This window comes from Cololabis saira, chromosome 1 (genome assembly GCF_033807715.1).
Source record: "Cololabis saira isolate AMF1-May2022 chromosome 1, fColSai1.1, whole genome shotgun sequence".
Lineage (NCBI taxonomy): Eukaryota > Metazoa > Chordata > Actinopteri > Beloniformes > Belonidae > Cololabis > Cololabis saira.
Window position 1 is genome coordinate 2,058,682 of NC_084587.1, and position 25,250 is coordinate 2,083,931.

General features: G+C 42.8%; 3 protein-coding genes across 3 annotated transcripts; 2 read left to right on the plus strand and 1 right to left on the minus strand.

Annotated features, from left to right (window-relative positions):
• The first annotated feature begins 2,542 nt into the window (after positions 1-2,542).
• On the plus strand, positions 2,543-3,484 carry LOC133449520 (olfactory receptor 11A1-like). The gene has a single exon (XM_061728683.1). It carries the CDS (start codon positions 2,543-2,545, stop codon positions 3,482-3,484), a length of 942 nt encoding a protein of 313 aa, XP_061584667.1.
• Positions 3,485-8,766: 5,282 nt separating this feature from the next.
• On the minus strand, positions 8,767-9,708 carry LOC133449530 (olfactory receptor 11A1-like). The gene has a single exon (XM_061728694.1). The coding sequence runs from the start codon at positions 9,706-9,708 to the stop codon at positions 8,767-8,769; it is 942 nt and encodes a 313-aa protein (XP_061584678.1).
• Positions 9,709-17,213: 7,505 nt separating this feature from the next.
• Positions 17,214-19,780, plus strand: LOC133450399 (olfactory receptor 10A6-like; the record flags this gene model as incomplete). Its single annotated transcript, XM_061729013.1, has 2 exons — positions 17,214-18,124; positions 19,744-19,780. Coding segments are annotated over exons 1-2 (945 nt in total), but the record flags the coding sequence as incomplete, so codon positions are not given.
• Between the last annotated feature and the right edge of the window lie 5,470 nt (positions 19,781-25,250).

A 25,250-nucleotide genomic window follows, 5' to 3' on the forward strand; every position in this document is an offset into this window, starting at 1 on the left:
GATTGTCCTTCGACAATTATTAATAATTAATAAAGTAGATTGTATTATAAAAATGAATTAATCAAAACGGGACACCACCTGATATAATCGGGAAAATGATAACTAAACAGCAAAATCAGTCTCAAGGTAAGTTATTCTTCAAAATAATAGTTAAGGAGTCCGAACACAGACCTTTGCAACCAGCAGTTGTGACAAATATGTGTAAAATAAGCACAAACAACTTCTCTCATTCAAATTAATCAGAATGTATTTAAAAAAGTGTTAAAAAGATGGTAAAACAACACTTAGGATACATTTTGATGGGTAGACTACACATAAACAACAACTAACTAACAGTAAACACAAACTTCAGATCATATATGTGTGTGAATGAGTGTGTGTGTGTGTGCGTGTGCGTGTGCGTGTGTGTGTGTGTGTGTGTGTGTGTGTAATAATCCAAACAAAGCTCCATATGTATCCATGTATGCATATGTGTGGCTATGTGTGTGTATGTGTGCATGCATGAATGTATGAATATGTATATGTGTACGTGAGTGTGTATATGTCTATGTGGCTATATGTGTGTGTGTGTGCGTGTGCGTGCGTGCGCGTGCGCGTGCGTGTGCATGTGTGTGTGTGTGTGTGTGTGTGTGTAATAATCCAAACAAAGCTCCACCTGAAGTGTATCTATAGTGGGGGAGGGGGGGGAGCAACCCCGCCACCCGCGAGACCAGGGGCCGACCAGGAAGAACCCGGAACCCAGGCCACCAGCAACCCCACAGAGGGGAGAGGTACGAGGGAGGCAACCCACCGCCAGCGAGCCGAGGGGGCCTGCGGGTGGAGCCCGCGGGTGGAGCCCGCGGGCGGGGCCCCTACGGCGCGGGAAGAAGCAGCCAGAGATCCCGCGGCAGGAGGCCCTTACCCTCCAGGCCAACGACCCCCACCCGGCGAGGGGCCAGCCTGCCCGGACGCGGGCAGGAGCACCCGCCCCCACGAAAGTGGCCCTCCAAGACCAGAGGGGCACCCCGCCGCGGAGGCCACGGGGGGGACCGGAGACGGGCCCGGAGAGAGGGAACCCCCCAAACAGGGCGACACCTGCGCGGGCCCGACAACGGAGGGCCCCAGACCCAGGCATCCCATTCATTCATCCATTCACCTATCCGATATCTATACTAATAATAATATGATATACTATCACAATAATAATAATAATAATAATAATAATAATAATAATAATAATAATAATAATAATAGTAGTAATAATAATAATAATACTAATAATAATAATAATAATTAAAGCTGCAAGCAGCGATGAACGGGCCCTCGCACTCACGGCCAGTGCCCCCCATAAGCATATCAGAAATGACAAAACCCACGACTCTCTATGTCAAACCATTCAAAAGTTATAGTAGAAAATCGGGACAACCAATCAGAAGAAGGGGCGGGGCTAATTAAGGCCTAAGAAGCTCAAGGACTCCATACAGAATCTGATGACACCACCCACGACTCTCTATGTCAAAACATTCAAATGTTATAGCAGGAAATAGGGACAACCAATCAGAAGAAGGGGCGGGGCTAATTTTCACCAATTATGGTCAAGGACTCAATACCGAGTCCCATAACACCACCCACAACTCTTTATGTCAAACCATTCAAAAGTTATGGCAGAGAAAAGTATTCTAGGGGGCGCTGTTGAGCCATTAATGCAAACCATGAAATATCAAATTTATTGCCAGCCCTGGCTGGCATGAAAATGTGGTGACTTTTGGAGAACTATCAAATATGGACCAATCAGATGAAGGGGAGGCGCGCTTTTTGGCGTCTAGCGTCGCCACGGTAACACTTTTGAAAGAAAAGTAATGCGCATAGTCGCAGGATGGAGACGCACATTTTGATGTATAACACACCTGGGTGCACGTTACGGTTCGGGCCGTATTAACTGCCGAAGGAATGGCATAAATTTCGCCAAAATGACGCGATTAATTCAAAATGGCCGACATCCTGTTTGGTTTCGGGCATGACGCCAAGAGACTTTTCTTTAAGTTGCGTCATGATACAGGTGTGTACCAATTTTCGTGCATGTACGTCAAATCGTATTGTGGGGCTTGAGGCACAAAGTTTTCAAGGGGGCGCTGTTGAGCCATTTCGCCACGCCCATTAATGCAAACCATTAAATATCAAATTTTTCGCCAGTCCGGTCTTGCGTGCAAAATTTGGTGACTTTTTGGGCACGTTTAGGGGGGCAAAAAGGCCCTCCTTTCGTCAGAAGAAAGAAAGAAAGAAAGAAAAAAAAATCCTACAGATACAATAGGGCCTTCGCACTGTAAGTGCTCGGGCCCTAATAATAATATTGATAACCATCTTTGTATGAACATAATAAATAAACTTATTCTTAAATCACCACAAGAGAATTCTCTTTGTCTGTCAGTCATGAGTCAGAAACCATGGTGGCTCGTTGCTAATGAGCTCACCATGCTGCTGTGGATGTCAGCTGACTGCAGGGATAAAAGTGGCGACATTGAGCTGCAGGCGTTCACACAGCTCCTCCTGAACCCACAGCATCATGGTTAACTCTACTCAGGTTGTATATTTTACACTCACTGCCTACTTGGACATTGGTCTTTATAAATACTTGTGTTTTTTGATGCTCTTGTGTTTATACGTGCTCATCATATGTGCTAACCTACTGTTCATCTTGGCCATCTGCTGCACCAGGAGCCTCCATGAACCCATGTACATGTTCCTGGTCAGTCTGTTTGTGAACGAGCTGTACGGCAGCACCGGCTTGTTTCCTATGTTGCTGGTCCAGATCCTCTCTGACGTTCACACTGTCTCTTTCCCTCTGTGTTTTCTGCAGATCTTTTGCGTTTACTCTTATATAGGTACTGAAGTTTTAATCTTGGCCGTCATGTCTTATGACAGGTACCTGGCCATCTGCTTTCCTCTGCAGTACGTCACATGTATGACCCCTAAAAAGGTGGTTGTCCTCATTGCTCTGACGTGGTTGATCCCTCTTTGTGCCATCGTGGTTCTGATATCCCTGAGTGTATCGTTACAGCTCTGCGGGAACGTCATTAACAAAGTCGGTTGTGGAAATTACTCCATCGTCAAACTGGCCTGCTCTGACACCAGAGTTAACAACATTTATGGTCTAATCTACACCGTCATCTCCATGGTCTTTCCTTTCATTTTGATCATCTTCACTTATGTGAAGATTCTAGAAGTTTGTTTTTCAGGATCCAAACAGGCCCGAGAGAAAGCCATCAGTACCTGCACGCCTCATCTGGCCTCCATCGCCAACTTTTCCTTCGGTGTCTGTTTTCAGGTCTTAGAGAGCAGGTTGGGTTTTAACAGACTGTCGCCTGTGTTTGACATTTTTTCATCGCTGTACTACCTGACGTGCCAACCGCTCCTTAATCCGCTGATGTACGGGCTGAAACTCAGTAAAATACGAGATACGTGCAAACGTCTGTTAGGTGGAGGGAAGGTGCTCCAGATCGTTTGACTGCACTCATGCAAATACCCAAGGATGTCTCCCCAGACATCATCCGTGCATGTTTAGCACAGTGCAAAAGTCTAGGCACCAAAAGTCTAGGTTTTCTTGGTGTTTTTATCTGTTTTCCAGTCACATTCAGATTCCAACAGAAAACCCAGGAACCCAGCCGTCCATCATCCCATCAGACATCTTGAAGGGTCGGTCTGACGTCTGCTCTGCAGGCCTGATTCTGAGAACCGATGGTTTTATTTTATCTACATGTGTAGAATTAAGAGGTTTAAGCTACATTGTTTTTTCTTTGATGCTGATTATTTAGAAATGGCCAATAACTGTCCAAACAATTAGTAAGTTGTCAATATTAGGTCAAACGTAATCTCTGTATTTCCTGTTTGTATGTCAAAGTGTGGTACACACACGTCTATATATATATATATATATATATATATATATATATATATATATATATACAGTACATATACAGTACATATATATATGTTAGTTTTTATCACGAATTGTTCTTCAATGTGATTTTGCTCCATTTTTCTCTTTTTTTAAATCCACACTACATCTTTGAAATAAAATCGTTTTTATAACAAAACAAGATCATTTTGTCTCCCGTCTGTTTCATTTTCCATGCTGCGGTTCTTGAATGCATCAGCGCACTCTGATTAGTGATTGAACTGCACACGCTGTGGTTTCATGAGCGTAGTACTGGTGCATTACACTAAAAAACTCATTAGTAAACCCAGGTTGGTAAAATATACTAAAAACAGTCCACAAAACTGGTCCATTACTTCCCTTTACGTTGCGGGCTATGTGAATTGAAGGTTCAATATTCTCCTTTTCCTGACTCCCAGAGATTCAAAATGGTCATAAACTGTCATGTTTTCACTTTTCAGGCTGTCTAGCTGTCAATTAATCCATAAATCAAAGTTTTAAAGATAATTGATTCCAGATTGGAACTCCAACCACAGATTAGCCCCACCAATGCAAACACAACATGGTCCACCATCCACCCCTCAGTCAAATCAATTCAAACTTTATTTATATAGCACCTTTTATGCATAGCATGCAACACAAAGTGCTTTACATAAAACAAATACACAAACATAAAACATATTAAACAATCGGGGGCCATAATAACTCAATGCCACCTCCCCGTGTGTCCTTGTTCTGACTCTTGGTATGGTTAAAAGACCAGCACCGGAGGACCTCAGGGTCCGCAAGGGTAAAAGTAGTGCAGACAAATAAGAAGGCCCAAGACCATTAAGACAATTAAAAACTAGTAAAAGAACCTTAAAATCGACCCTGAAGCGCACGGGGAGCCATTGCAGCGATTTTAAAACAGGTGTAATGTGCTCCCTCCCTCTGGTCCTCGTCAGCACGCGTGCGGCTAAATTCTGTAATAATTGTAGGCTATACATGTTCTTTTTGGGAAGACCAGAGAGCAGGGCGTTACAATAATCCAAACGACAAGAGATAAAAGCATGCATTAGCACCTCCGTGCCTGAGAGAGAAACGGGCGGACTCTGGCTATGTTCTTAAGATGGTAAAAACTATCTTTGTTATGTTTTTAATATGTGGAATAAAAGTGAGCTCAGAGTCAAAAATCACGCCCAGATTGTTAACTGATTTTGAGGGTTTAAAATCCTGTAACCTTGGTAAAAGTTCCTCTCTCTGGCCTTCAGGGCCAATGACTAAGACCTCCGTTTTGCCCTGGTTGAGCTGTAGGAAGATTGCAGCCATCCATGACTTGATATCTAAAATACAGTTAAAAAGGGCATCAATTGGCCCAGTGTCATCAGGAGACACGGCGATGTACAGTTGCGTATCGTCAGCGTAACTATGGAAGCTGATGCCGTGTCTCCTGATGACGTCCCCAAGGGGCAGCATGTACAGATTAAAAAGAGTTGGACCTAAAATTGACCCTTGGGGAACCCCACACATTATCTTATAGATTCCTGAGGAACATGTATCCATATTTACGAACAAACTTCGATCAGTGAGGTAGGACGTGAACCAGTTAAGAACAGTACCAGAGAGGCCGACCAGGTTCCTCAGTTTATTTAATAAAATGTGATGGTCTGCTGTATCGAAGGCGGCGGTTAGATCCAGCAGAACCAAGACTGTGAGTTTGTGGTTATCTAAATTACACCTGATGTCATTTAAAATCTTTAAAAATGCTGTTTCTGTACTGTGGTTCATCCTAAAACCGGACTGATGAGCCTCTAAAATCTGTTTTGAGTTTAAAAATGTATTTACTTTTTTTAAGATTTTCTAAAATTTTACTTAAAAACGGTAAGTTGGATACAGGCCGGTAGTTATTTAAAACATTGGGTCAAAACCACTCTTCTTCAGAAGGGGCCTCACCACCGCTGTTTTAAAGGAAGACACCCGTCTGAAGAGAGCAGTTGACCAAATACAGCAGCTGTTCCTCAAAGAATCCATAGAGTGTTTTAAAAAACTGTGTGGGAATGGGGTCTAAAAGGCAGGTTGTGGGCTTTACCTTGGAGAAAACTCGACCAAGTTTCCCCGCGCACTGATCCAGGTGTGTTGAGAGTTAAAATCTATTGAGATAAAAGACTGGATCTAATGTCATCAATTTCACCTCTGAAGTGGTCTGCAAAATCCTCACAAAGGGTGTCTGTTGTTGTCTTATGGGATCTGTTGGGGTTTCCATTTGTTAAAAAATCTATTGTAGAGAATAGGAATTTGGGATTGTTTTTGTTATTTGAAATTAGGTTTTTGAAATGAGAAGTTCTTGTTTGTTTAATGGAGTTATTGTAATTTTTAAGGTGCTGGCATAAAATTTCATGATGTACGGTTCATTTCGATTTCCTCCATCTCCTTTCAGTCCAGAATCAGTACATCCTATTGTACTCAGCTGAGAACTCCTCTGGGTTGGTCTGGAAGCTTAGCAGCTATCTTCACGCTGACTGAAGGCTGCTAAACAGAAGACAACACCTGGACTGCCTATACTTCTTTTTTTCTTTCTTCAATTTTTTTGGCACTGGTGGCCTTTATTCAAGGGTGGTTGGACAGGAAATGGGTATAGAGAGAGGGAACACATGCAGGAAACATCGACAGGCCGGGACTCCAACCTGTGCTGTCTGCTTGAGGGAAATAGGCTCGGTAAATGGTACCTGCTCAACCCACTGAGGTATCCAGGGCCCCTCAGCCTACTACTTTAATTATCATATACCCCGAAGCACGGCCAAGGTAGCGGCGATCTATAACTCCTGTCTCCTTAAATGCGATTATAATACGTTCAAAAGCATCACACTTAGTCTAAAATTCAGTCACTGCCTGGGCCAGCTATAAAGAGTAAACTCCCCCCTCTTTCTCTCTCTTGCCTTTTTGCCTTTTTTTTGCCTAGTAGGAACTATCAGATATCGACCAATCAGAAGAAGGGGCGGAGCTAATTTGCACCAATTTTGTTCAAGGACTAAAAAACGAGTCCGATGACACTACCCATAAGTCTATATCAAACCATTCAAAAGTTATGGCAGAAAGTAGGAACTATCAGATGTCGACCCATCAGATGAAGGGGGGGGGGGGGGGGGGGGTAATTTGCACCAATTATGGTCAAGGACTCAAAACCATGTTCTATGACACAACCCATGAGTCTTTAGTTATTGCAGAAAATAGGAACTATCACATATAGACCAATCAGAAGAAGGGGCGGGGCTAATTCATGCCAATGAAGGTCAAGTACTCAATACCAAGTCAGATGACATCCCCCACGAGTCTTTATGTCAAACCATTCAAAGGTTATGGCAGAAAGAAGGAACTATCAAATATGGACCAACCAGATGAAGGGGGCGCGCGCTTTTTGGTGTCTATCGTTGCCACGGTAACGCTTTTGACTGAAAAAAGTAATGCACATCGTCGCAGGATCTAGACGCACATTTTGATGTATAACACACCTGAGTGGACGTTACGGTTCGGGCCGCATTAACGGCCGAAGGAATGGCATAAATTGCCCTAAAATTACAAGATTAATTCAAAATGGCCGACTTCCTGTTCAGTTTCGGTCATGGCGCAATGAAACTTTTCTTTAGGTCGCGACATGATACAGGTGTGTACCGATTTTTGTGAATGTACGTCGAACCGTATTGTGGGGCTTGAGGCACGAAGTTTTATCTGTATGGACCAATCAGATGAAGGGGGGGCGTGCCTTTTGGCGTCTAGTGTGGCCACGGTAATGCTTTTGACTGAGAAAAGTAATGCGCGTCGTCGCAGGATGGAGACACACATTTTGATGTATAACACATCTGGGTGCACGTTACGGTTCGGTCCGTATTAACTGCTGAAGGAAAGGCATAAATTGCGCCAAAATTACACGATTGATGAAAATGGCCGACTTCCTGTTGGGTTTCGGCCATGGCGCCAAGAGACTTTTCTTTAAGTTGCGACATGATACAGGTGTGTACCGATTTTCGTGCATGTACGTCAAACCATATTGTGGGGCTTGAGGCACAAAGTTTTCTAGGGGGCGCTGTTAAGCCATTTTGCCACGTCCATTAATACAAACCATTTAATATGAAATTGTTCGCCAGGCCTGGCTTGCGTGCAAAATTTGGTGACTTTTGGGGCACTTTTAGGGGGGCAAAAAGGCCCTCATTTCGTCAGAAAAATAAAAACAAGGAAAAGAATTCCTACGGATACAATAGGGCCTTCGCACTGTAATGGGGGGCCCTAATAACTCTTTGATAACTGAACCAGCACCCCCTCTGTGGGACAAATTAGGCAATGCCCACGACTGACTATTGTAGGAGCACTGGGTTAAAAAAAATTGGAAAATAATCAGGGATGAAAGTATAAAGAAAAAAAATCCTGATGCACGATGACTGGTGTCTAAGATTATCCATGTGGACAAGAACTCCCAAACCGTGCAAGTCTATATAACACCAGGGTCCGCATCTCGTCCACGAAACATAGCAGCTCAACTCCCAACACACATCACAGGATATCAAAGAATGGACATGACACCACACATTTGGGATTCTACAAAGCATTGTTGTGACAGTAAGACGCTTTCTAACATCCATTAAACTCCTGTGGAGCTTCAAGACCAACTAAGTTAATAAAAAAGTCCTTATTTATCTCCACAACAAAAAGTATACAGAGTTCTTAATTTTGAGCACTTGTGATCACAAACATGGCCTTTATTTCATGGACTTCACTTGCAGCAAAGAAATGAGGGTTGAAGACAAACAGATGTTTGTGTATGTGTTTACTTCAGATAACACGGAGTTTGATAAGTCAAAAGCATGATTAACTAGTTTGAACTAGTTAACTATTTTTATAATTTTTACAGAAATCAGGCTTTTACATACGTTACGTATTTTGGACATTTTCAGGCCGTACAGTACGGGGTTAAAGAGAGGTTGACAAATCAGCAAGTACAAGGACAGAAAGATTCGCAGCATGTTGGGAACTCTGCTCATGTCAAACCTGCTCTGTAAGATCTCAAAGAAAGCACCAACGGAGAAGTTGATCAGAGACACCAAGTGAGGTGTGCAGGTGCTGAAGGCTTTCTGTCGGGTCTCTTTGGAGCCACAATAACACACTTTTAGGATCCTCATGTAGCTGTAAAGGATGAAAATAACTGGAGCACAGATAATGAAAGCAGTCATAATGAGTCCAAAAATGTTATTTACTTTGGTGTCAGAGCAAGCAAGTTTCACCAGAGAGTAGTTAACACAGTAGACTTTGTCAATGACGTTCCCACAGAACTGCAAAGAGAAACTCAAATATGTCATGATACCTATTAAAAGAAAAACTGTTAACCAAGCAGCTGCAACTAGAAGAGCAACTTTCTTCACTGTCATCAGTGTGCTGTACTGCAGAGGAAAACAGATGGCTGTATATCTGTCATAAGACATGACAGCTAAGTTAGTAAATTCAACACTTGCATAAGTATGAACACAAAAGACCTGCAGGAAACACAGGGGAACAGAAACGGTGTGAACGTCAGACAAAATCTGAACCAGCAGCATAGGAAACAAGCCGGTGCTGCCGTACAGCTCGTTCACAAACAGGCTGACCAGGAACATGTACATGGGTTCATGGAGACTTCGGTTACAGCAGATGACCACAATGAGCAGAACGTTACCACACATGATGAATGCATATAAAATCACAATAATCATAAACAATAAGTATTGAAAGTTCTTGGTATCAAAGTAAGCAGCCAGAGTGAAATATGAAACCTGAGTGGAGTTCTTCATGATCTCTGTTTTACTCAGGACAAGTTCCTCTTTCTCAGGACGACCTGGACTAACTACTCACGGTGCATTTTCTTACCACTCTCACCTTTAGAGATGGTAGAACCAGGTGGGAGACTTCAGGTTGTGTGACTGTGGGGACTGAGCTCCAATGAACCGAAATGTGAGACGGTCTCTGACTTTAAACCTTTTAGTTTCCTCCCACAGGAAAACGCTGATGTCAGACTGTTGAGTGTCACAGCTGATCGGGAGGTGAAAGTAAACTTTACCCTCTCTTGGATCTCGGTGTCAGCATTGGAGTGGAGCACCTCTCTGTCCTCAGAGAGCCAAGCTGTAACTCTCTGGGCCACTCTCAGAACCTACAGTGAGACGTCTCTGTGTTTCCCCAAAAAGCTGTATATACTAACCGAGTTCCTTTATGTTGGGGTTCTTCAATTCGCAGTAAGTGGTTACATTGAACCGCACGCTTTCATGGAGGAAGAGAGACTTAAATGTATGGTTGTCCTCCAAACCTGGTGTGCTGCGTCACTAGAAGAGCTGAAGCCCAGTCAGTGTATGACACTCTTCTCGCAAAGCCTGACAGAATGCTTCATAGCAGTTTCTGTTTTCAGCAGTGTTGTGCTAGTTACTGAAAAATAGTAACTAGTTACCGTTACTAGTTACTTCATTAAAAAGTAACTTGGTTCGTAACTCAGTTACTTAGACCAAAAGTAATGAGTTACTATGAAAAGTAACTTTTTAGTTACTTAAAAAAACACATACAGCATACATATACATATACATATATACAGTACATACGCATACAGTCTCATGCTGAAATGAAAGCTAGAGGGGCATTAATGGGAGCATTTAAAATAATGTTTTTTTTTAAATAGTTCGAAAAATTATTCCATCCCATTTGCCGTGTGCCGCCTGGGCATGGTATCATGCTAATTAGCTGCCTGAAAGCGGGTGACTCCACTGTAGAAATAGGTAGCATTTTTTCTACCACATACCGTGCAATTGTTTTGTCAAGTTGAACTTGGCTTACAGACGTCCCTCGGTTAAACTCCAGCCGCTGTTGCTTACATGGAGCAGCTTGATTCACTTCGGATGTGTCAGGGATTTCTTTTAATGACAATATCTCAACGTTGCGAAACTCGCCTTGCTCTCTTGGCTGGCCGTGACCGGTCATGTTTTTGAATGCACACACAAATGCCCACTACATTTCCTCTGGTCTCCGTGTGTGGGGAAAAAAAGCTTCACTGTAGCTTGCCAGAAACAACGGAGTAACGCACCGTTGTGTAACGGTAATTGAGTTACTGAATTTAAAAAGTAATGCGTTGTAGTATTAGTTACCGCCAAAAGTAACGGTGTTGCTGTAACGCGTTACTAAATAATGCGTTAGTCCCAACACTGGTTTTCAGGTGGAAGGGACTTTATGAAAGCACGGACGAACGGAGGCTGTGGTTTTCCAGAGGAGCATTACTTTTTCTCAGGATGACGCATGAGGCAAATCCCGGAGGCAATCCTGAACCTCACAGAGATAATTCTCAATGTTTGACCCTGGATCATTCGTGTCGAAGTGTTCTATGTCAGTGGCCAGGGACTCAATGTAGCGGAGACACAAGCCTTGTCCATGTGACTGGCCAGGATCATCTGGCTCACCTGAATATTCCTGTTACAGATGGTCTCTGTACCAAGAAGAATGATTATTTTTCCAGTGATGTGGAACAGGTTGACACAAGCTTTTGTCCAGCAAGGAAAGGTTCCTGGAAACTTGGACTACTCACGGTCTTCAAATTATGACTCTGACTGTGTTTTGGACTCAGTACTTCATCTCAAACGCACGGAGCAGAGGGTGAAGGGGCGTGCACACAATTTGAGTCTCCCCCCTCCTTTCCTCCCTTTGTACCTGGGTGGCAGCACTTGAATTTCATCCCAAGTGGTGAAGTCTGGGACTGTGTCAGTAGTAGTGTTCTGGCTACTAGCTGTCTCTCTCGGCTCAGACGGGATAAGCAGGTTAACTGCTGGATCCTCTCTCTCTGCCCTCTGCTGGCCATGGGTCAGTGTGAGGTTGGTCGTGCCATTTATCACACTGCTGCACCTTTTTGTTTGTGATCCGGACAATTAAGAGTTGATCTGCTGTAATTTCTGGCTTGAGCTGTGACTTGTGGTTCACTTGGTCGTTTTCAACCCAGCTCTGCTCCATTTTAGTGGAGCTGTGAGCGGACCCTTTATGGAAGTCCAGTGACTGCTCACGCAGGTCTAGCGACTGCTCACAGTGGTCCAATGACTGCTCATGGAGGCTGAGTGCTTGCTCACGGAGATTCAGTGACTGTTCACAGATCTTACTACAATGCAATCAAGCAATACACAAAAGACATCTGATGTATTCTTATGTTTTAGAGAAGTGGGGTATCAATTACCACCACAAAAAAAATTCTAAACATTTATCAAAACTATTGGCTTATTTTACACAGGTTTGACACAAAGCCGGAGTCATCTTCTTCCGCTTTATCCGTTCCCGGGTCACGGGGGCAGCAGCCTCAGCAGGGATGCCCAGACTTCCTTCACCCAGGCCCAGACTCTTCCTCCAGCTCTTCCTCCAGCTCTTCCTCCAGCTCTTCCGAGGGGAGTCCGAGGCGTTCCCATATAGTCTCTCCAGCGTGTCCTGGGTCTTCCCCGGGGTCCCCCGGGGTTGACACAAAGCTGGTGTATTAAAAGCCTCACAGGGGTCACCATTTATGTTGTACAACAAAGGGAGTCTTGATTCAGTTATTAAAGAGTTATTCATATTTTTTTCTGATAGTTATTAAAACTTAATAATGAAGATGACTTATCAAAATGAATTAGCAAAATGAATAAATCAAAACAGGGCATCACCTAACTTATCAGGAAATAATAACTAAACAGCAGAATCAGTCTCCAAGTGGCCTTATTCCATACGTGCAGCCTGTTGCCAGAGGAGGGGGTGGCGCTACACAATAACAGTGAAGGAAGGAGTCCGAGCACAGACTTTTGCAACCAGCAGCTGTGACAAATATGTATAGAATAAACACAAAAAAAGTATCTGATTCAAATGAATCAGAGTTTATGTACAAAAGTGTTAAAAGATAATGCAACAATACTCTGCATATCTTCAAATCCCTAAACTACACATAAACAACAACTAACTAAACATTAGACACAAACTTCAGATCACCTACGTGTGTGTTTGTGTGCGTGTGTGCGCGCGTGTGTGTGTGTGTGTGTGTGTGTGTGTGTGTGTGTGTGTGTGTGTGTGTGTGTGTGTGTGTGTGTGTGTGTGTGTGTGTGTGTGTGTGTGTGTGTGTGTGTGTGTGTGTGTGTGAGAGAGAGTGCCAGGAAAACATCACATAATGTGGAACAAAAGGAAAATAACAGACGACGTCATGTAATGTCTAGTAATATTACCCCATGGAAGCGAATATAAGGTGAAGAGAATCGGTCCAAGCACTGAACCTTGTGGCCTGTATATTGGTTTCTACAAGTTTTAGTAACTTCTGGTCACGAAGTCACCATGGGCTAAGCTGCCACATTCACTCTCCTCTCATAAAAGATGCAAGGTGAATGTGCAGATTTATTAGGACATGATCTGAAATAACAAAGCCTTTATGCCCACAATCATTTCCTTTATGAGTATGAGAAAGGGAAGAACCCACTCTTGATGACCAGTAGAGATGTGTGTTCAGTTGACAGTCAGTTGAGCGAGTCACTGGCCGTTATCACTTCCTCATCCGTGATTTTCATGCTACCGAGTCTGTATCAACCAGCGTCGGCTAAAAACATGACGGTGATTTTTTATTACACCGTTGAGTCGATGTGTTAAACGGTTCATCCTGATGGAAACGTCTGACGGCAGCTCAGCAGATATTTTGGCGGCGTTCTGCTGAAGGAGCTGGAAGCAAAGACAACTTTGATTGAAATGTGGTGGGCGTGTACCTGTCGGCCTCCTGAGTAACATGGTACGTACAAAGAAAAACAGACTTGAAAACCGGCCTTCAGAAACCAGTGGGTCATGTGACCAAATACTTTGTCCATTGTTATTTACAGTCTATGGGGAATCCCCGCTTTGGCTCAGTGTCATGTGACTTTAGAAGAGTTCCATTAGAAAACTGGAAAAAAATTGGTTGAATCTGGCAGAATAAAATAAAAGTGTGAAATATCAATATTCTCCTTTAAAATGCAATGGTGGCATTACAGATGGCATGATTTTATACGATGATGGTAGCTAGATTTAAAAATGTGGTTTGAATGGAAGTCAAAGAGGTATTTTTTGCCAAGATCTATTTTGTTGCTAATTTTGACATATCCAAGCTTCTTATGATTGCTGTTTATCTAAATATACGTACAAACTCGTAATATCTCACTGCTCATAAAAACTGAAATGTTGGAACTTATCAGAAAAGTTGAAAAACACTTTGTGATGGTGGATGGGACGAGGCGTGGAGGCCTTTAACAGTCTCATGTCTGTTAATTTGCTCAGAAGTTGATGAAACTTCTGCTCCAGCGTTTCTCTCAGCTCAGGTTGGTGTGTCGTCCACAGAGGCTGTCGATGGTGGACAAACTAGATCAGGAGAGTCCTGTCAACACGGCTGTCCCCGAGGAAGCTTTGCATCAGCCACAGTTTCCACTAATTCCCTATGCAGCACATTACAGTCAGAGCTGTTGACCGCAGAGACCAATCAGCCTGAGCCCAGCTCAGCTGTGGTTTCAGTGGTGTTAACGGTCCATGGAGGACCACGGGCGTCTCGGGCCTGGTGGACGTCAGAGTGTCTCCTTTCAGCCATGATGCCAGCTAAACAAAGTTTCTGAGGAGTTTTCTGACTGCACAGTCTAATCAAAGTGATAATTTACCTTTGTAGCAACACCACTCATGGCCTGCAGTGTAAAATAAGCACAAACAACTTCTCTCATTCAAATTATTCAGAATGTATTCACACAAGTGTTAAAAAGATGGTAAAACAACACTTAGGAAAAATTCTGATGGCTAACCTACACATAAACAACAACAACTAACTAGCAGTAAACACAAACTTCAGAATATACTGTATATCTGTGTGTGAATGTGCGTGTGTGTGTATGTGTGTGTGTGTGTGTGTGTGTGTGTGTCTGTGTGTGTGTGTGTGTGTGTGTGTGTGTGTGTGTGTGTGTGTGTGTGTGTGTGTGTGTGTGTGTGTGTGTGTGTGTGTGTGTGTGTGTGTTTGTTGACTGAGTGTCACGTGACTCAAAATGGTGGACGAGATTTCGTCTCATCCAGTGAAAACAAATTCGGAGATTTTATGACCAAATTAAGAGTGTGTTTTGGGAGGAAGGTTAGTAGGACACACTTGAACTAATAAACACAGTTGTGACGGGATCAGCAGTCCGGCTCACAACGTAAAACTAAACTTGTGTTAACTAAGTTTCTCTGCCCAGACACAAAACAGCCTCTTACATGGATATTTGTAAGTGAAGAAAAAGGTGGTTTGGTCTCTCTCCTGTTTTCCATATCTCAGTGTGGATGAGGGGATTCATAATGGGCACAGCAGCTGGCCTCCTTCAGCTCCAGGTCGGTCCAAAGGTGTTCATGTCGAGGAATGCAGGGTCCCTTATTCAGTTTTCTGGGGCTCGGAACACTCGTGGGTCACTCGTTGCAGCGCTGCAGACAGATGGTTCTCCGGTCACGATCATGGAGACGGGGTCCGTAGCTATTAGCTCTTCATGCTAAAATAGGAGTTTTGGCCTTCTTCATTGCTCACAGAGAACTCCATGGGACCGTGGACAGGTCAGAGGTAGAAGAGACCTGGAGGAAAAAGAAAAAGAGAAAAAGAAAAGAGAGGGGGGAGCTTGCTCTTTATAGCTGGCCCAAGCCGTGATTTCAAGGCTGGTCTCAGAATAAGGCCTCAGAGCTGGGCCTAAAGTTGAAATTCACATAATCACAAAGTTCACATGGGACTGTGGCCCAACATCCCCCCTTAGGTCTGATGACTGGGATGCTGGTCGTAGTCATTGGAACTGACTGATGGTGCAACTGTCCATATGCAGTTCTGGTTGGGCGAGGGGTTAAAAAACATTAAAGTTCAAAGGTTAGGCATAGAATTCATGGAGGCTAAAGGCTTTGTTCTGGGCAGAGTTGAGGCAAAGTCTGGGCAGAGACTCTAAACCTAACTATACGCATTTTGCGACAAGCAAACTCACATTGAGGCATGCAAGGGTCTCCTTGTTCGGCTCATCTGGGCTCGGAACATTCATGGGTCACTTGTTGCAGCGCTCCAGACAGATGGTTCTTCGGTCACGATCATGAAGGAGGCCGGCCCATAGCTACTAGCTCTTCATGCTAAAATAAGAGTTGAGAGCTGGAGGACAAGAGAAAAAGGCAAGAGAGAGTAAGAGGGGGGAGTTTACTCTTTATAGCTGGCCCAGGCAGTGACTGTGCCCCCCCCCTTGCGTTTTCGGGTCCATGCCCAATGAGAGGGCTATTCCTTTTCACTTAAGGCCGTAAATGCAAATCCTGCTCTGGCTTTGAGTCATCATGAAGGTTCCTTTGTTCCAAGCCATGCGGTCAGCTGTAATAAAACTCAAGGCTGGTCTCAGACTGAGGCCTCAGGGCTGGGCCTTAAAGTTGAAATTCACATAATCACATAGTTCAGATAGGACTGTGGCCCAACACATTTAATGTTTTATTCTTTCAACCTACTCTTTCTTTATTGCTTGCTGTTTTTGTCATTATGTTTGTTGATGTTTTGTTCCTGTCTTTCATTGTTTTACAAATTCTTAGTCTCATATATTATATTGCTTTTATCCTTTTTTCATTTTTGTGAGGAAAATCTTCGCCTTAGCCTGGGTTCAGCTTGTGCAGACTCATATTTTTGTCTGTGAGAGCTCTGTTCAGTTGTCACATACAGCTGCAATGACCTGTTATTAGAACCATAGCTTTTAGTCTTCATCATTTTGTGGTGTTTTGCGTACTATGCGTCCTAAAACTTTGTGTCACTTCTGCATGGAGACCCCTCATGTACGGTTTTGAAGTTGAAGTGTCTTTCACAAATTATACACATGAAAGACATTAAGTTCAATTTTAGATGTTTGAACGAATGGATGGACAGTCTTCATTTCACGTATCTATACACAGTAGTTTACATTAAAGAACTAAAAAATAAACAAAAAACACCCAGCTAGAGCGCGTTGAGAGCTTTGAGTCGTCGTGGGACTGAACCCTCCTGCTGATCCAGGAAGGATGAGCTCAGAGCAGAGATTGGCTCTGAGAAGGTATAAACGCTGCAGATGCTGCAGATGCTGCTGCAGATGCTGCAAATGCTGCAGCAGCGACTGTCTGGACCGATCTGTCTCTGATCTCGGTCAGAGTTGTGTTCAGGTAAAAGGGTGAGGTCAGGATGTTGTTCTCGAAACTTTGAACTGCAGACAAAACTGCACCCATTTCTCTTTTTCAGTCTCTGAAAGGACGTGATTGAGTAGAAGTCAACTGTGTTTGTTTTCTTGTGTATTTTTGTCCTTTAAGCAAAAGAAGCATGTTGAATTCAAATTCTTCATCTTTTTCTTACTTCATCCTTGGAGCTTACATGGAGGTTGGAAGGTTAAAGTACTTGTACTTTGTGATTATTTGCCTGTCATACGTTGCTGTCATTATTGCCAACACGTCCATTATCACAGTGATCTGCTTCACCAGGAGCCTCTATGAACCCATGTTTCTGTTCCTGCTCAGTCTGTTTGTGAACGAGCTGTACGGCAGCACCGGCCTGTTCCCGGTCCTGCTGCTCCAGGTCCTCTCTGATGTTCACACCGTTCCTGCTCCTCTCTGCTACCTGCAGATCTTCTGCTTGTTCTCGTATGTACATATTGAGTTCTGTAACCTGGCCGTCATGTCTTATGACAGGTATGTGGCCATCTGTCATCCTCTAGAATACAATACCCGTATGTCAGCCACCACAGTGATGGTCTTAATTGCAGTGGTGTGGTTTTACAGCTTTGTTAAATTTTTTATCACTTTATGCCTGAACTTGCGCCTGACGCTGTGTGGGAACGTCATCAACGGCCTGTACTGCCATAACTACCTGGTTGTGAAGTTGGCGTGTTCTGACGTCACGGTCAACAACATTTATGGACTGTTCGGTGCCGCCCTCACCGTCTTAGTCCCTCTGCTTCCAATCCTGTATTCTTACATGAAAATTCTCAGAGTCTGTTCTGCTGCTTCCACACAGACCAGGAGGAAAGCCGTGAGCACCTGCACGCCTCAACTCACCTCCCTCCTCAACTTTTCTTTTGGTTGTTTGTTTGAGATTCTACAGAGCAGGTTGGATAGGACCGGTCCTCCCAGTGTGCTGCAGCTTATCATGTCTTTGTACTTTCCGATGCTTCAGCCTCTCCTGAATCCGCTCATGTTTGGACTGCAGTTGTCCAAAATAAGAAACGCGTGCAAACATTTCCTCAGTAAAAAGAAGTTGACTGATCACAGAGAGCTCATGTAAGAAACGTTTCTACGTACAGTGACATTAAAAGACCGAGGGCCACAGGCCAGGACTGGTACCTGGGTTCACCTGGGTTGGCAGAACTTTTTTTTTAGTTAAATCTATGAAATCCAGAGTTTTTATCCTTGTTGTGTTTTCTTTATGCACCAAGAACCCTCTGGAAACCATGGGGAAAAAAACAAAAAAGAAACTACTTGACTTTCATTTAAAAAACACTTTTTAATTATTTTGCCATTCTGGTGTAAAAATCATGCACTCTGTAATGTCAGCAATTCATTCTGAAGGAAAGAAATTACCTTTGACATTTTTACTGTATTCCGCCAGATTCAAGCAATTTTCCACAGATGCATTAAAATTCTTGTATATTTGCCACTTTTATGGAGTCATGTGACAACCAAGTGCTAACCATATTTACAGCAGAAATAAACATGATTACAGTCTGGTACAAAAAATAATAATTTTCTCTCCGTGACTAGAGTTCACATTCATGACAACTGTACTGACATGAACCTTTTCTTAACCACATTTAGGGCATTAACTGATCATTTCAGGGGGGAAAAGGGCATCTTTGATGGATGTGTTTTTAAGGGGGTGTTTCAGATTCTGATTCAGATAACCTAATTAATCCCCATAGGGGAAATGTAATTGTTGTAGCAGCAACAACAGAATAACAAGAACTAAACTGACAAGTGATAATAAAATAAAATAATAAACATTAAAGCTGCAAGCAGGGTTGATCGGGCCCTTAAACTCATGGCCACTGTCCTCCCTCCAGGTCCCCCTTCATTCCTGGGTCAATATCACTATAAAAAGAGATTAGAAAAAAAAACGAGTGACAGATTTCTCCAAGGCAAGGCAAGTTTATTTGTGTAGCACAATTCAACACAAGGTAATTCAAAGTGCTTTACATCAACATTAAAAGCTGCAAAACAGAATTAAACAGTAAATAACAAATACAATGAAATAAAATGATAAGAAAAGAGGTAAAATAATAAAAAGCACAAGTGGCTGAAAAGTAAGGGCAGTAGAGTACAGCAGGTACACATCTCATTCTTGGTTTTCAAAAAGTATTTAATTTAAGAGTACGCTTGAATAACAAATAAAATTAAAGCTGCAAGCAGCGATGAACGGTCCCTCACACCCTTGTGCACGTTCAGGCTGCAGTGGAAGCTTGTATGACTTGCATGTAGATGTCTTCAGGCCTGGACATTTAGCGGATGACACCACCCTCGACTCTCTATATCAAACCATTCAAAAGTTATGGCAGAAAGTAGGAACTATCAAATATCGACCAATCAGATGAAGGGGCGTGGCTAATTTGCACCAATTATGTTCAAAGAATCAAAACCATGTCCGATGACACCACCCACGAGTCTTTGTCAAACCATTCAAAAGTTATTTTAGAAAATAGGAAGTATCACATATCGACCAATCAGAAAAAGGGGCGGGGCTAATTTGCACCAATTAAGGTGAAGGACTCATGAATGTGAACGACTCTGTATGTCAAACTATCAAAAGTTATGGCAGAACGTAGGTACTATCAAATATGGACCATTCAGATGAAGGGGGGGGCGCGCTTATGGGCGAAGAAGCGGCCGAAGAAATGGCATAAATTGCGCCAAAATTACACGATTGATTGAAAATGGCCGACTTCTTGTTCGGTTTCGGCCATGGCGCCAAGAGACTTTTCTTTAAGTTGCGACATGATACAGGTGTGCCCCGATTTTTTGTGCATGTACGTCAAACCGTATTGTGGGGCTTGAGGCACAAAGTCTTCTAGGGGGCGCTGTTGAGCCGTTAGGCCACGCCCATTAATGCAGACCATTAAATATCAAATATTTCGCCAGGCATGGCTTGAAAATTTTTAATTTGGTGACTTTTGGGGCACGTTTAGGGGGGGCAAAAAGGCCCTTATTTCGTCAGAAGGAAAAAAAAAAAAGGAAAATTCATACAAAATAGAAGTGGTTGCCGTTCCCCGCCCTCCAAAAGTTCACCAGGTGCGGCGTTTTGGAGGCGTTAACCAAAATAACCTTGTAAAAATTAAAACCAATGTACATTTGGTACCAATTACAGACCGAAAAATTAGATGCGGACTACTAAATATATACGATCATTAAGCTCCAAGTCTCTGTTAGTAAATGATATAATTACAGAGAGCAGGAGTGATATTTTCTGCTTAACAGAAACATGGTTACAGGAGGAAGAGTATGTTAGTTTGAATGAATCAACTCCGCCCGGCTACTTTAATCATCACATTCCTAGAAGCACGGGCCGAGGCGGAGGAGTCGCAGCAATTTATAACTCCAGTCTCCAAACAAAAATTGAACCTAAGTGCAATTATAATACATTTGAAAGCCTCACGCTTAGTCTGAAATTTCCGAGCTGGAAATCAGAGAAGCCAGTTGTGTTAGTGGTAGTGTACCGGCCCCCTGCTGGTGCGTATCTAGAGTTTTTGTCTGAATTTTCAGATTTCCTTTCTGGATTATTGATTAGCACAGATAAATTCATCATAGTGGGTGATTTTAACATTCATATGGATGTTGAAAGCGATAATCTTAAATTAGCCTTCGATTCTCTTCTAGAATCAATGGGTATCTCACAAAAAGTGGATAAACCGACGCACTGTTTTAATCATACTCTCGATCTCGTTCTCACCTACGGTGTTGAAACTGATGGTCTGTTGGTGTCACCTGTAAACTCCCTTTTATCCGACCATTACTTAATAACGTTTGAATTTAATTTTGTTGATGTTGAAGTGCAAAATAGGAGGTATTATTTTAGCAGATGTTTGTCTGATGAAGTTATTGTTAAATTTAGGTAGGCCATTGCTTATCTTACGACAGTGCGAAATAGTGATGTAGTCGAGGCCAGTGACCTGGGTTCTACCTCTACAGATGTTGATTTCCTTGCTAGTAACACTGCTGATTTGTTGCATTCAGCTTTAGATGAAGTTGCTCCTTTGAAAAGGAGGGTTTCTAGCCACAGGAGCTTAACTCCCTGGTATAATTCAGATATCCGCATGTTGAAACAAAACGTGCGTAAAATGGAAAGGAAGTGGTACTCTTGTAGGTCTGTAGACTCTTATCGTGAATGGAAAGATATTCTAATAGTATATAAAAAAGCCATTCGCAAAGCCAGAACAGCTTATTATTCAACGTTGATAGAGGATAACAAAAGTAACCCACGTTTTCTGTTCAGCACTGTAGCCAGGCTGACAAAGAGTCACAACTCTGTTGAGCCGTGCATTCCTGCAGCTCTCAGTAGTGAGGACTTTATGAGCTTCTTCAACAGTAAAATCACGAGAATTAGAGAAGAAATCAACCAGCCGGTTGTAGGTGTTTCTTCAGCTTTAGCGACTTCCCTAGGCTCTGACTTGACTCTAGACTGTTTTGATCCTATAGACCTCCCTGAGCTGACCTCACTCGTTAATAGAGCTAAGTCTACCACATGTATGTTAGACCCCATCCCGACTCGACTATTCAAAAATGTTTTTTCTCTTATTGCTACGACAATACTGGACCAAATTAACCTATCCCTAAGTTTAGGATATGTACCACAGGTTTTCAAAGTCGCAGTAATTAAACCTTTACTTAAAAAACCTTCTCTTGACCCAGACACCTTAGCTAATTATAGACCAATTTCCAACCTTCCATTTGTATCTAAAATTCTGGAAAAGGCAGTTTCAAGCCAGTTATGTGACTATTTGTATAGAAATGATCTGTTTGAAGTCTTTCAGTCAGGGTTCAGAATGCATCATAGCACAGAGACAGCACTGGTTCGAGTCACGAATGACCTCTTTATGGCCTCAGATAAGGGATTAGTTTCCATACTGGTTCTACTGGACCTCAGTGCTGCTTTTGACACTATAGATCATGGCATTTTACTGCACAGGTTAGAGCATGTTGTTGGGATTAAAGGGACAGCTCTATGTTGGTTTAAATCATACCTATCTGACAGGTTCCAGTTTGTTCATGTACATGAGGTTTCTTCAGAACAGTCAAGGGTCTGTTATGGTGTTCCGCAGGGTTCAGTGCTAGGGCCAATCTTGTTCAGTTTATACATGCAGCCATTGGGAAGTATAATCCAGATTCACGGCATACACTTTCATTGTTATGCTGATGATACGCAGCTCTACTTGTCTATGAAGCCGGATGAAACAGAACCGTTAGTTAAACTTCAGGCATGTCTTAGGGACATCAAGGACTGGATGTCCAGAAACTTCTTGCTTCTAAATTCAGATAAAACAGAGGTTATCATTCTTGGTCCAGAGCATCTTAGAAGGGGATTAGATGGTGTTGCGATGGCTTCCAGTGCAACTGTGAGAAACCTTGGTGTTATTTTCGATCAGGATTTGTCGTTTAAACCATATGTTAATCAGGTTTGTAAAATAGCCTTTTTCCATCTCCGTAATATTGCAAAGATTAGGAAAATCCTCTCGCAGAGTGATGCAGAAAAACTAGTTCATGCGTTTGTATCTTCTAGACTAGATTACTGTAATGTGTTGTTAGCAGGATGTCCAAGTAATTTGCTGAATAGGCTCCAGCTGATCCAGAATGCAGCAGCACGAGTACTGACAGGAATCAGCAGGGGAGACCACGTCTCTCCAGTGTTAGCGTCGCTCCATTGGTTACCCGTAAAATTCAGAATCCAATTTAAAATTTTATTACTTGCGTATAAAGCCCAAAACGGCTTAGCTCTGCATTATTTGCAAGACCTGATAGTGCCTTATGTTCCTGTCAGAGGTCTCCGTTCTCAGAGTGCAGGTTTACTCGTAGTTCCTAGAGTATCCAAATGTAGATTTGGAGGGCGGACGTTCTGCTATCAGGCACCACTACTATGGAACCAACTTCCAATTTGGGTTAAGGAGGCTGACACCCCCTCCACCTTTAAAACTAAACTTAAAACCTTTCTGTTTAGTAAAGCCTATAGTTAGTGTTTAGTAAACCTCTAGCTGGTGTTGGTAAATCTCTAGGTAGTGTAAACTTTAGTGTGTCAGAGTCGCTCCTGTAGTTTCTTGTGCTGGCCCCCCCTTCTCCTCCCTTTTCTCTCTTTTGTCCATGTTGCAGCATCCTTTGCCGGACACCGGAACCTGCAGGTGGTCGTGGGTGGCTTGTAGCTTGCATTACGGAGCACAAGTCTTTCCCCGACCCTGCACCCCAACCTGGGACTTGCTGATTGGGCCGGAGCTTCGGGAGCTGCGTGCTGGCCTGCGGTCCCCACCCCTGGTCATCCCGTTGCTGCCCCCCCCTTCTCCTCCCTTTTCTCTCTTTTGTCCTGCAGGTGGCCGTGGGTGGCTTGTAGCTTGCATTACGGAGCACAAGTCTTTTCCTGACCCTGCACCCCAACCTGGGACTTGCTGATTGGGCTGGAGCTTCGGGAGCTGTGTGCTGGCCTGCGGTCCCCACCCCCGGTCATCCCGTTGCTGCTTCCACCTGCCTGCTGTGCTGTTGCCGTCCCTGACCCACCAGTCTGGCCCTCGGCAGGAGGGTCCCCCCTGATGAGCCTGGTCCTGCTCAAGGTTTCTTCCCTCCTAAAGGGGAGTTTTTCCTTGCCACTGTTTGGCTTAAGGTTTTTCTCCCACTAGGGGAGTTTTTTACCTGCCATTGTTTATGTAATATCTGCTCGAGGGTCATGTTCTGGGTATGGGTCTCTGTAAAGCGTCTAGAGACAACTCTGTTGTATTAGACGCTATATAAATAAAATTGAATTGAATTGAATTGAATTCCAGTTCTACTAGTCCTGGTTTCAGCTCCACTAGTCCTGGTATCATCTTCACCAGTCCTATTTCAGTTCTACTGGTCATTTTTCTGACTTTTAGGCCTTCTATCATTATATAGTATTGTCAGCTGTGTTGTTACTTGGTTGGTGTTGACAGTTTTATTGATCGTCAAGAGTGACCTTGACCTTTGCTCTCCGCGGCTTCTACAGTCATTTAGCAGGTTTCTGCTGGTGTGGACTCTCAGTCATCCTGCTCCTGGTAACTCAAAGGCTTGACTTTGTTGTCTTTTGTTCTTGGGTCAAAGACGTGACGCTTACTTTTTCTGTCCGATGGAACTTTTTACCTAATAATAAACATAAAAATGAATAAAAAATATAACATGTATGTCTAATACGTTCCTTCTACATGTGTCCACTCTTATTTTATTTAAACATGTTGGTTATTGGTCATTTTCTGCCATCTGAAGTGTGAAAACATCATGTGGGGTGACCGTCCGGCCTTGACTTCTGTTTGGACAACTGGTTTTAAATCACATTAAAACAATTTAAAAATAATGCTTGCCCTATTGGGCATACTTTCAAACTTGTTTTAGATTTATTGACAAAGTTATGGAACATTTGTACACACATTTCAATCATAATACACAAACTAATCTTGTCCGAATATGTTCATTGTCTGAATTATCATCTGGGGTGACCATGAAAAAAATACAATTGAGGGACTTTTATATTGACAATCATCTCAAAGAGGATGTTGCATCAGCCAGTTACTCCATGAGGGTCCCAGAGAGACAACCTGCAGGTCAGTAGTCTCTCTCTCCTTTACAAATAAAACCTCTTTCTAACTGCTGCAGTGTATACGTCACATTTTGATATCATGTGGGGTGACCACCCTAAAACTGTAAATAATTAGTTTTATTTGCAAATCTATATTTTGAAGGTAAATTTGTTAGTGATATGTGGTGAGAAGTAGCTAGCTTAGATCATATAGCTAACTGTTAGCCTGTTATATTTGATTCAACTTGAAAGCATCATGTGGGGTGACCACCTGTCATGTGGGGTAACCAACAAATGGCAATTCTGTATCAAATTCAAAATTGAATGTCTATCAGTTTTGGTTCAAATATAAATTATTGGTATAGCATGCATAAGTGGATACACCTTGTACACATTTTAAATCAGTTTTATGAATTTTAGAGTAAGTAAGAGGGTGACACTGCCATTATGGATAGAATGTATTTAAAAATGGTTTTCAAAAAATGAAAGGAAAAATGTGTCTATCTTTCTTGAACAGTTAATTTAATTACTGATACTTATTAAAATATAAATTTTGTTATGGAAATCTATTAATTTTGAGAT